Source organism: Ceratina calcarata, unplaced genomic scaffold (assembly GCF_001652005.2).
Source record: "Ceratina calcarata isolate Rehan_Ccalc_2016 unplaced genomic scaffold, ASM165200v1 scaffold239.2, whole genome shotgun sequence".
Classification (NCBI taxonomy): Eukaryota; Metazoa; Arthropoda; class Insecta; order Hymenoptera; family Apidae; genus Ceratina; species Ceratina calcarata.
The window spans coordinates 179,282-190,731 of record NW_017145835.1 but is presented as its reverse complement, the minus strand read 5'-3'; the positions used below and the strand labels follow the sequence as shown (position 1 = coordinate 190,731).

The window sequence follows — 11,450 nt, the reverse complement described above, 5'->3', positions numbered from 1 at the left end:
TGTATTCGTGGAATCCTCGTTGAGCCACCGACGAGGACGATGTCGTGAATTTTTCCCTTGTCCATCTTAGCATCGCGAAGAGCTTCTTCGACAGGCTGCAGTGTGTTCTTGAAGAGATCCTGATTAAGCTCTTCGAAGCGAGCGCGAGTAATGGATGTATAAAAGTCGATCCCATCGAGCAATGAGTCAATTTCGATATTGGCTTGAGTTGAAGAGGACAATGTTCTCTTGGCGCGCTCGCATGCTGTTCTCAATCGCCGAAGTGCCCGTTTGTTCTTCGTCAGATCCTTTTTGAACTTCCTCGAGAACTCTTGCGAGAAGTGTGTTACCATACGGCTATCGAAATCCTCGCCACCCAAATGAGTATCACCCGCAGTTGATTTTACCTGAAACATTGCTTTTGCTTTATGCACTCACCAGAATTTAATTTCATTAAATTCAAGTAGTACCAAAAGCTCATATTTTTTTAATAGAGATTCATGTTTGGTCTTAAATTCGTCATTTTACAAAAATTGATAGAGTAACTTAAACGACTTTTCGCTATTATTCATATCAATAAAGGGCACGAAAATATGAGACCAACGTGTGGTACTGATAAGTAGACTTACTTCGAATATACCGTCGTTAATAGTTAGTATCGATACATCGAAAGTACCGCCACCAAGATCAAAGATCAGAACGTGCCTTTCACCGCGTCCCTTCTTGTCGAGACCATAAGCAATAGCGGCCGCAGTCGGCTCGTTAATGATCCTTAGGACGTTCAAGCCTGAGATAGTACCGGCGTCTTTGGTAGCTTGCCGTTGAGAATCGTTAAAGTACGCCGGCACCGTGATTACAGCGTTTGTGACAGATTTTCCCAGAAAGCCTTCCGCGGTTTCCTTCATTTTCGTCAACACCATCGACGAGATCTCCTCAGGGAAGAACGACTTCGTCTCTTTCTAGGAACGATAGGTAAAATTGAACAACGGACTTAAAATAAATAATCGATTTATTAAAATCCACTTGACACAACGAGAGATTGTAAAGTGCTACATAAACGTTATAAAATTATGTAATAATAAGAGTCATAAAATATCTAATTATCTAATAATAATAATAAAGATGTAACAATTAATATCTTCATCGGAATGGTAACATTTATCACATTAAACGCGAGATTGATTGAGAGTCATTGGTTGATGGACTCACTTTGTATTGAACTTTGATTTTTGGTTTCCCTCCGTCGTTAATCACGGTGAACGGCCACTGTTTCATGTCAGATTGAACTGATGGATCGTCGAAGCGTCTGCCGATCAGCCTCTTCGCGTCTGTCGGGTAATTTGATTTAAACTTTTCTTAATTATCGATTCGAGCGCTGATATCGATACGCGTTCAAAGTATAAATCAATTATGGAATCGGCCTTAAAGACGATCGAGATTGAAGAAATTAACAACGTAAGGATCGAAACTAATAGACCTCGAAGTATCAATATAACGACGATATAACTTTTAAAGACATAGCACCGTTAAGCTTTCTGACAAATGAAACGAGATTATAAAGTAGTATTCGCTAATTAGAATTGTATATAATTATTTAGCACTTTAACTTCATCCATCAGAAATCACGATGATATCTCTTAAAAAATGATCAAACTGTATTTGCATAACTTGAATAAAAATCGAGAAACTCTTATGTGGATGCACATCGCACGCCTACCGAAAATCGTGTTTGTGGGATTCATAGCTACTTGGTTTTTGGCTGCATCGCCAATTAACCTTTCCGCTTCTGTAAACGCGACATAACTCGGCGTGGTGCGGTTCCCTTGGTCATTAGCGATGATTTCAACCTTTCCATTGATGAACACCCCGACGCAAGAGTATGTGGTACCCAAGTCGATGCCCACTGCCGGTGCGGCCATTGTGGACCTGTGAAATTTTGAATTTTGTAACCGAAAAATAGGACAGGACGGTGGTCAGTCGTTGTTTAATTATTTCGATCGTTCAACCTGCTTTCTTCTCATATCCAACGCCGTGTATGATCCAGCTAACACAGAATCCTACAATCCTATATTGTGATATTCAAAAATGGAAGGAATTTCATCACATCGTTAATGAATATTTTATAATCAAACTATGCATATTTACAGCTAAACCAAAAAGTTAATAAAAAAAAAATAATAAATAGCAAAAGAAATAAGAATCTTTTAATAGAGGCACGATGAGTAGTAATGATTTTACATGGACGATGCTGCAACGTTAGATGTAAGATTGAGCTGCTCACAATGCAGAGAAAGCTTCTCTAAATATTAACACTTTTCCAGAAATAGATGTGTCAATTTCTTAGGAAAGTTGATTTGAAAATTTCTTACTGGAGGTACAAAACTTCAAAGAAATAAGCGTTTGTTAGTGATAATATTTAAAATTGTTAAGATATGTACATCATTAATACAATAGAGTTTAATAATTTAATAATTTCTTAAGAAAATCAAAGAGCGCGATGGTATTGCATACAAGAAAAAATTGCGTAACACGAGAATTCTTCACTTCTTTTTTTTGTAAAAGGATTGAAAGACACTTTGAATGATATGTCATATATATAATAATGTTCAATAAAATATGATTACATTTAGTGAACGGGTTACTGATGCACATGTAGTTGTACTTGTGCGTGCAAGGTTGCTCAATTGATTTATCCGCTGTGCCAATTATTTCCAATTTACGTTTGGTAAACACCTTGAACGTTCGTACTCTTAGCCAATACTTCGGTGAAAGTACTATTTTCAGTATATAATGCGTTTCTGTTCCACTTGACGTCCTTTTTTGCATTGCGCTTCGCAAACGGAACGTCAAGAGTGCAGTCACATGTTATCATTCGTCTAGACTCTATTGACTCAACAGTTCGTCTTATTAAAATATAAGAAATAGTGGAAAAACATAAAAATCAGAAACAACGGGAGTGATGATTAATTTTTAAAAGTCTAAGTAATATCATTTATTTCGACAATATAGATTATTATTATTAGAGTTTTATTATAGAGCAAGATACTTACTATCATTAAAAAAATGTGCAAACACAGTGAAAATGAATTATAATAATTAATTTTATATAAACTTGCAACATTACTTTGACCTTCAAGATAATTCGTTACTCTATAACATGTAACCGGTTTCAGGAAAGTTGTGCAACAAAATCTGATAAAATGCATCTTACAAAAGAGGATTGCAGTACCATGATTAATATTACGGTATTAAAATTAAAGTTCCTTTTAAAATCGTCAGCTCGACATTGATTGGAGTCATTTAACTATTTATAATAACAGTCTACGAATATATCGCAAGCATATCAAATTAATAAAATAAAAATATAATAAAATATAAATAATGGTTCTGATAATGTTCATCGAATTAATAATGTGGTTCATCATCCTGTTCATCGTGACTATTTTAATTTTGAAAGTATGCCACAGTTATAATCGACCGCAAAAATTTCCACCAGGTAATAAATAATAAAATACGATAAACAAGCAAATCTTGTTGAAGAAAATTGATATGTGCATAATATTAAAATATTCAAGGTCCTAAGGGGTTACCATTAATTGGAAATATCCTCGACATAATACGACTAGTAAACGAAACGAAATTCTACGCGGATGCCTGGTGTCGACTGGCTGAAAAATACGGACCAGTAGTCGGTATCAGATTAGGTTTTGATGAACCGATGATCATTGTTTCTGGCAAACCGGCTATCACGGAGATGCTAAATCGGGCGGAATTCGATGGGAGACCAAACGGATTCCTATTTAGATATAGAACCGGTGGCACTCGACAAGGAATACTGTTTACGGATACAAATGTTTGGCAAAATCAAAGAAGGTATATTATGCAATGTAATTCTAAGCTCTACTTGAGCCATACAGATCCTAAATGAGTTTACTCGATTTTTAAAACTAAGACTTAGGTTTTGGTATAAAATGTGAAATTAATCGATTTGACTTTTGAATGTATATAATTCTGGCATAGTGATCTTAATATGTAATTCGAGAAGCTGAATTTTATATTCCATTGTTGTCAATAGATTTGCATTGAAAACACTAAAGCAATACGGTTTCGGGAAAAACTCGATGGAAGAAATGCTGAAACACGATGCGATCACATTAACAAATGTCGTTCTCGAGTTAACGAGAAGGGGTACGATTAAAACAATTAGCTCTGTTGTCTCAGCGGCCGTTTTGAGCAGCCTATGGTTTCTGATAGATGGTACAAAGTATGTAAGCCTACGAGATTCATTTAAAGAAAGGAATCTGAATAATAAAGTTTGTAAAAATGTGTAAAAATTCAGATTTGATGTCGGAACGGAAGATCCGAATCTGGCGGAAGCGATCAATATTTTACAAAGTCTCACAAGTAACTCAAGCGTTCCTGGCGGTATTTTAAATTATTTCCCATTCCTGAGACACCTGTTCCCAAATTTAACAGGGTTCTCGGTATTCGCTGAACGACAGAAACGCATAAACAATTTCTTCGCAGTAAGCTGTTCGTCATGCTAATAATTTATTAATTTCGTACTTTGCAGTCACCTATTTTTGTAGGACGTAATTACTAAACACAAGCGACACGGAATCGACGACCAATGTACAAATTTTATAGATGCTTATTTGAAAGAAATAGAAGCGCAAAAAGAATCGAATTCGGGTTACACGTTTTTCAATGGTAATAATGCAAACATTTTATTCTTTATTATTATAAAGTTATTTAATATTTTTTTTTAGAGACTCAATTGTTATTCGTGATAAAGGATTTATTTGCTGCTGGCGTTGACACAACTAATAACACTATTGGTTTCGTGATAGCGTTTCTTGTCGTCCATCAAGACGTACAAGCTAAAGTATACGACGAGATCAGTCGAGTCGTTGGTAAAGACGTTTATCCGTCTTTGAATGACAAAGACAGGTAAAGATTTTATCTTAATAAAATAATCAGAAATATTCAATATTAATATTAAGTAAATATGTACGATATTTTTACTAAATAATAATTAAAATATGAGTATATTCCTATTTTTTAAGATTGCCATATTTGAGAGCAGTTTTAGCTGAAGTGTCGAGATTAGCTAATGTCGGGCCAACGTCTATACCCCATCGTGCGATAGTTGACACAGATTTACTGGGTTATGAGATTAAACGAAATTACACGCTGTTGGCTAATTTTAAGAGCGTTCATATGAGCAAAGAACATTGGGGAGATCCGGAAGTGTTCCGACCGGAAAGGTTCATCGACGAGAACGGAAAATTCATTACCGATTCTTGGCTAATGCCCTTCGGATTAGGTAAGTTCAAGAAACAGGTTGATTAAATAATTAAGAGGCAGAAAAATCATTTTAATATAAGAATTACAATAAAATAGCTATGCATTTATTTTACATAGGGCGAAGAAAATGTCTAGGCGAGACTTTAGCGAAAAATACAGTTTTCCTTTTTATGGCAAGTTTATTGCAAAGAATACGTTTCACATTGCCATCTGACCATCCCAAACCTTCTCTTCGAGGCATTGAAGGATTTGTTGTCACACCGCCTGTTATGGATATTGTTGCTCTTCAAAGATAAACCATTATGATAAAATCTGTTGAACTTTTAATGCGATGAATTAATGATAAATCTAATTTTCATTTCAGCATATGATTAGAAAGAGCCTTAAAAATTTTTCATAAAATGTATGATTAATAATAATTTCTTATACATTACATTATATTACATTGGAAGAATAATTACTTAGTCTGTAATATTCGTTTTCTCACCTATACACCATTGCATAAATCGTAGCTGTAGTTGCCAAATACGAAAAAGTTCTTGAAATTCTTTTTGGAGTGGCTGCACAACACCAGCGGTTTGAAATCCTCCGAAATCACCTGAATAATTATTCACGACATAAATCGGCATGCAAATTGGAACCGAAAGAACTTTGGAATTAGCCAATGATTTCGTAGTTCCTGTTGACCAAAATAATATTAGCACCGAGGAGAGATTACTAATCTCTCCTCGGTGATATTAGTGATTCTATTTACCGATTGAAGGAATATATTGAGGATATTGAGTTCATGCCATTCACTGTGAGATGATAGCACTTGCCAATTCTGAAAAATATTGCAGAAAAACAGAAATATTACATAAACAGATAACAATAAATATTATTAACATAGAAAGAAGGAAGGAACGCGATTCTTATTGAATAAATGGTAATTAAGTTTAGTGTAAGAGTACAATACGGAATACTGTCTATCGTTTATGTTGCCATAATATGGACAAGATTGTAACCTAAACCGAGTAGGTTATTTTCGTAATTTCGTAGGTATGTATTTATTTATTGAGATATCTCTACTTATTTCATGTTATACTTATGGAGGTCAATTAATCAAGTATCGTAATATAATGGATATTGTAAACGAGTGCAATTTTTATATATATATAATTTTTTATATATGATTCTTTTAGTGTTTATTAAGATGGCAAAAGATCCATCGAATGAGATTGTTCTAAGCTACTATGACTGCCTACTAAGAGCCAGAGATGTGGCCCTGCTTGAAGGACCTCATTGGCTGAACGATGTAATAATTGGATTCTACTTTGAATATCTGGATGAGAAATTCAACAGCAAGGATGGAAAGAAGGAGCTATTTTTTGTCAGTCCTGAATTAACGCAACTATTAAAGATGACAGATCCTTCTCAGTACAACATATTCTTAGATCCTCTGAATATAACTGAGAGCAAGTGCATCTTCTTCCCTTTGAACAACTGCGATAGGAAGGATGCAGCTGGTGGATCTCATTGGAGTCTGCTAGTCTTTTGCAGACAGAGCAAAGCATGCTACCACTTCGATTCCTCGCGGGGTTACAATAAGAGTGTTGCCTCGAAATTTTCTAGAGATATAATGAATTGTATACTTGGCTTGGATAAAGCGAATAAAAAGTTCATTGACGTGGACTGTCCACAGCAGGACAATGGTTACGATTGTGGGATATTCGTTTTATGTTTAACAGATTTAATTATAGAGCACGTTGCGAAAACTGGGAAAGTCGATGGCTGCAGCATCAATCGTGTTAAGGAATTAACGTGCTCGAAGCGTATGGAACTGTTGAACCTGATAAATAATCTTAAACGCAAATCTAGTTAAAAATATTCATTGTATACAATGGAATCTCTTGTATCCAAATTTAAAGATAACTTGAGCAAGTTTATTCTGCGGATGTCTACCTCAGAAATACTATAGAATATCTTAACATGCCCAATAGAAGCAACAAACATGTATATACCTATTTTACAAGTTCTTCATTAATAATTATCATAATATTTTGTTGTCAATGTTAACATTGAACATTCCTATTTAATATAAGTACATGTACAAAGAATGAATATATTATAATGTATAATTGCGTGTGCATGAGAGTATGTATAAAATATAAAAATATGTTGAGTGTAACTAATTTAATTGGAATAAAATAATGTTTCGTGTTAATTCTCTCATTTTTTTAACTAGAAATTAAAACACACTACAGAAGATACGAGGACAGATTAACCGAATATCCTAACATACTGACAGCTAATATACTTGATGAGACTCGAATCAAGACTTAAAATATACAAAACTATAAACGTATAATTATATAATGTTACTACTAACAAAATTATATGTCTTTTTATATGAATTCGTTATTCAAGCATCTGCAAAACTATGAGCCGATGGGTTAAATACTTACAAGCTTAGTCTGCGTATGTGCTTTTATGTGTATAAGATTTACTTATTGTCAGCTCAGACACATTTTAAATAAACATGGAGAAAAAAAATTTCTTTAACAAGAATTTTTTTAAAAATTTTTAAACAAATAATTGACTGTCAAATAATTTGCGTATGAAAGACTAGACGAACAGCTATTAAATAATAATCTAATGGTTACTATCAATTGACCTCAATAAATGTAAAAATAATTGAAACTACGCACTGGCCTAATCTCTATTAGTACTGTTCAAGTTAGTTTATTCAAACCGGTTAAACTGTCGAAATCCTGTGAAACAATCCATAATATCGAAAACTGTAAAACAATTTAGAGTATTTTTAATATTTAGATACAAATTAATTGATTTATTCTGATGTTTTCTCAAACTGCAATAAATAAAGTTCTTGGCAATGATCAAAAGTTTAGTAAAGTGGGCGCAGAAATCGAATGTCGTGGATTGAGCTACGTCAATCAAGATGTTGAAGATTTAAGACATACGTGCAATTTCCTATTGATTATAGCAATTATTGGTTACCGTGATAGACGATAATGACAAAGCGTTCTGGTCGACTAAAGTGCTGATTAGATTAAGCGGCAAGAGTATAACTTTATCGTGAAATACGCAAACTGTAATAAGACGTTATATGTTTCGTTTCAATCCATATTTCACATTTACCCGGCGCGATAAGTTACGTACCACACGACAGCCGATCTTATGTTATAATTCATTGCTCGATACAATATTTGTATAAGTCATTTTATTAGGAGCCGCGTTTTTATTGTTAATGTTATTACATTTAACTATGTATAATGTTTTACTGGTTTAAACAGTGATAATCTATAAAATTCTGTATTGAGTCTTTTTTTAAATGAATTTTTTGAGTTAAAGTGAGTGTTGCGATTAAATGCGTAACTGATATAATTAAGAACTTAACAATTAAAAGTTTCAATCATTAAAAATTGAAGACTAAAACGAAAGAGAATATTACACCTGAGTGGTTTTATGTGTTCGTTAAGGATAAAAAATGTGATGACATTATATATATAAGAAATAAATTATCAAGCTTGCTGTTTAATAATATAATATGACATACTTCGATAATAATAAATTAATAAGGAAATAACAAAATGACTACTCAACAAACTGCTAAATTACCCCCGGACGGAAAATGGGGGTGGATGATTGTCCTGGCGTTTTCTTTAAGCGGAGTAAGTTTTAAAAATGTATTATAGAATTATACTTAAGGATGATTGCATTTCTGTTTCTACATATTTCTGGTTGTACGATTCCTTCTGTATTAAAGAAAAAGACATTGCTAGGCTTATTTAATTTTAGTATATAAATATGGCGAATATTAAATTAGAACAATTGATAAGAAAGATCGATGTTATGTTTATAAATATATTAATTTATATAATAATTATTGAATATTTTAATTTATATAATAATTATTCATTGTTTGAATACACAAACTTCATTTTATATTCTCAGCTAGCTACAATATCCATCTTGCAAGGATTCGGATTGATATTCAAAGATACCTTTCCACTTTTCGGCTTCACCGCCACTGAGGGAAGCATAATCCTTAACACGAACTTAGCAAGCGGCAATATTCTCGGATTAGTAAACGGTCCGTTGTTGGCAAAACATGGATATAGAAAAATGGCTGCAATCGGCAGCGCGATTTGGAGTATTGCTATCATCTCGACAGCGTTTGCGAAAACATTCACCTCCCTATTAATCGTCTATGGTATATGTGCCTGTAAGTCCTATTATTGATATTAAACGAATAACAAGTGTTTCAGTACCTAATGTAATATCATATATTTATATTTGCAATAGCGAAGTATTTCTTGAATTATGAATTTTATTTTATGTACACATTTTAAGTGATCCGAATTTTTACAAAACAAACAAATTGAATCGAAATTCTAAACGATTAAAAAACCATTTAAACTCTTTCTGAACACCTGATAGATTTCCTCCTATCACTAATCGTTATCAGCCGCATATAAGATTAAGTAATTTGATGCAATATCATACATAATCGTACATACTTCGTACGGAATAATTTGCAATAAAGAATTTGCTTAAATACTCTGGATGTGTGTATAAACTGAATGACTAAATTCATTTTACAGTGAATCTTATAGTTCACGATTTTACAATTAAGGCAGATACTGCTGGATGCAGCTTGTTAGGCATTGCAAGTACGTGTAGATCGGGTAGCATGTCGCATGCTATCTCTCACAGTAGTAGTAGTAGTAGTATTTGCTATAATATAGTATTGGCTAGAACACTTCTCTTACTCAGAAAACGATACGAAAAAAGCAATTTGAAAAAGGACGCTCGTGATCAATTCCATGCTATAAAAAAAAGGCAGGCATATCTTTCTTTTTCGTACTTTCAACACTCCAGTAGTATGCGCTCTATGCCCTAAGATTAGAATGATAATGATTCACCTTTTTTTATCTCTGACTTTTCGTTTCATTAGTATTCACAATATGAAACAATATAAGAAACGAACAATATATTTCAAATGAAATATGCTTTAATTTATTATACCCTCTGTAGACGAATTTGAAATTTTCTTCACGGTACTTAATGACTAAATGCTGACAATACTTAACACAATTTTTATAATAATTGCATAATTGATGAAAATAATTTTTCTATATAGCGATGGGCTTGAGTATAGTTATGTCGGCTTTTTCGTTCGCGTTGAACTCTTATTTTACAACAAAAAGGGGACGCGCTGCATCTGTGGCCTTGACATTAGTCGGCTTGGGGCCGATAATCGTACCGCAAGTGACTAGCTATTTAATTTCCTATTACGGATTTCAAGTAAGTCAATTTCTGGAAATATTCCATCCCTCATTTCTTTATAGTGCGTGAAATATTTCAGTTTTCTTTTATTCGTTTAGGGGACGATCTTGTTATACGGAGCGTTTACTTTACATTCGCTGGTGGCTTCTACTTTACTTCAACCGTTGAAGTGGCACACGATAGATCCTAGTAACAAGTCGGAAAGCGGAAACGAGGAGTTATTGAAAAACGAAGAAGATGGTAAAATTGTATTTATTTCTGAACGTCTATTTTGTCATTCCTAAACGTATGACAAGATAGAATGGCTAAAAGTAAGGCATTCTATTAATTAAATTAATTTCAGACGACAAGAGTGATAATTTTAAAGAGACAAGCCCCAAAGTCTCCACGTTGGATTTAAATCATACGCAGCGAAGGAGGAAATTGACTGTTTGCAGTATTGATCACGACTCTGAGCTTGGAAGCATATACGGAATTGACATTCCCTATTCTAGACAAATGTCAGAAACGATAAGTGGTAAATAAATGACCAAATGCATCCTAGAATAATTCATCAACATATATTAATATTGTTCAAATTTATATTAACTATTAATTTCTTAGTCTTTTACTTAATTTTGTCCAGTTAATGATACAAAAATTACATTAACACAGCTTCTATGAATGCGAAAGATTCCGATATCTACAGGATACTTGAAAATGGCCGCAAGGAGGAGAATTGTCCCAGAAAGCAGATTCGTAATCGTCGATGTACGTATTCAAACCTGTCCCAGGCAAGAATAACCAACGATATTAATTAACACTAGATTGCCCAAGGAAGTCATTTTGACTGCTTTTGGGCAAATGTACAAATAATAATGCATAAATTATTTTTT

The 11,450-nt window shown here is 33.5% G+C and overlaps 4 protein-coding genes and 1 long non-coding RNA gene across 8 annotated transcripts in view; 3 read left to right on the top strand and 2 right to left on the bottom strand.

Annotated features, from left to right (window-relative positions):
* LOC108622764 (heat shock 70 kDa protein cognate 4-like) overlaps positions 1 to 2,506 on the bottom strand; it is a 3,745-nt gene extending 1,239 nt beyond the window's left edge. Inside the window, 5 exon segments of the mRNA XM_018020844.2 lie at positions 1 to 2; positions 4 to 386; positions 609 to 938; positions 1,189 to 1,307; positions 1,697 to 2,506. The exon segment at positions 1 to 2 is cut by the window's left edge and continues 368 nt beyond it. Of these exon segments, the coding sequence (XP_017876333.1) occupies positions 1 to 2; positions 4 to 386; positions 609 to 938; positions 1,189 to 1,307; positions 1,697 to 1,898 (1,036 nt within the window). The 5' untranslated portion in view covers positions 1,899 to 2,506.
* Positions 2,507 to 2,640: 134 nt separating this feature from the next.
* On the top strand, positions 2,641 to 5,597 carry LOC108622763 (methyl farnesoate epoxidase-like). 2 transcript variants are annotated; one of them, XM_026811720.1, is made up of 9 exons: positions 2,641 to 2,961; positions 3,153 to 3,475; positions 3,555 to 3,852; positions 4,055 to 4,243; positions 4,319 to 4,505; positions 4,569 to 4,689; positions 4,749 to 4,929; positions 5,046 to 5,305; positions 5,404 to 5,597. In XM_026811720.1, the coding sequence occupies exons 2-9, from the start codon at positions 3,361 to 3,363 to the stop codon at positions 5,580 to 5,582; spliced, it is 1,530 nt and encodes a 509-aa protein (XP_026667521.1). In that variant the 5' UTR covers positions 2,641 to 2,961; positions 3,153 to 3,360; the 3' UTR covers positions 5,583 to 5,597. The 2 variants fall into 2 exon arrangements, with proteins under 2 accessions (XP_026667521.1, XP_017876332.2); XM_018020843.2 differs by lacking the exon at positions 2,641 to 2,961 and having other exon boundaries at positions 3,012 to 3,475.
* LOC113464045 (uncharacterized) lies at positions 5,336 to 8,543 on the bottom strand. Of its 3 annotated transcripts, XR_003388872.1 has the most exons (4): positions 7,731 to 8,543; positions 6,041 to 6,109; positions 5,774 to 5,965; positions 5,336 to 5,606 (listed from the first exon to the last, which is right to left on the bottom strand). It is a non-coding gene; the product is annotated as an uncharacterized LOC113464045 (long non-coding RNA). The 3 variants fall into 3 exon arrangements; XR_003388870.1 differs by having other exon boundaries at positions 5,336 to 5,965; positions 7,731 to 7,819; XR_003388871.1 differs by having other exon boundaries at positions 5,336 to 5,884; positions 7,731 to 7,819.
* On the top strand, positions 6,027 to 7,382 carry LOC108622761 (sentrin-specific protease 8). Its single transcript, XM_018020840.2, has 2 exons — positions 6,027 to 6,324; positions 6,468 to 7,382. The coding sequence occupies exon 2, from the start codon at positions 6,479 to 6,481 to the stop codon at positions 7,145 to 7,147; it is 669 nt and encodes a 222-aa protein (XP_017876329.1). The 5' UTR covers positions 6,027 to 6,324; positions 6,468 to 6,478; the 3' UTR covers positions 7,148 to 7,382.
* A 298-nt stretch (positions 8,544 to 8,841) lies between the features above and the next one.
* The window catches only part of LOC108622762 (uncharacterized), a 4,921-nt gene continuing 2,312 nt past the window's right edge, over positions 8,842 to 11,450 (top strand). The window contains exons 1-6 of the mRNA XM_026811719.1: positions 8,842 to 8,957; positions 9,241 to 9,511; positions 10,430 to 10,593; positions 10,674 to 10,815; positions 10,919 to 11,092; positions 11,230 to 11,325. Of these exons, the coding sequence (XP_026667520.1) occupies positions 8,877 to 8,957; positions 9,241 to 9,511; positions 10,430 to 10,593; positions 10,674 to 10,815; positions 10,919 to 11,092; positions 11,230 to 11,325 (928 nt within the window). The 5' untranslated portion in view covers positions 8,842 to 8,876. The remainder of the gene's footprint in view (positions 8,958 to 9,240; positions 9,512 to 10,429; positions 10,594 to 10,673; positions 10,816 to 10,918; positions 11,093 to 11,229; positions 11,326 to 11,450) is intronic.

Excerpts from the sequence above, each read along its gene's own strand:
- LOC108622763 (XM_026811720.1), top strand. The coding sequence starts at position 3,361 with ATGGTTCTGATAATGTTCATCGAATTAATAATGTGGTTCATCATCCTG. Across the intron at positions 3,476-3,554 it reads ACCGCAAAAATTTCCACCAG|GTCCTAAGGGGTTACCATTA; the intron begins GTAATAAATAAT and ends AAAATATTCAAG. Across the intron at positions 4,244-4,318 it reads TTTCTGATAGATGGTACAAA|ATTTGATGTCGGAACGGAAG; the intron begins GTATGTAAGCCT and ends GTAAAAATTCAG.
- LOC108622761 (XM_018020840.2), top strand. The coding sequence starts at position 6,479 with ATGGCAAAAGATCCATCGAATGAGATTGTTCTAAGCTACTATGACTGC.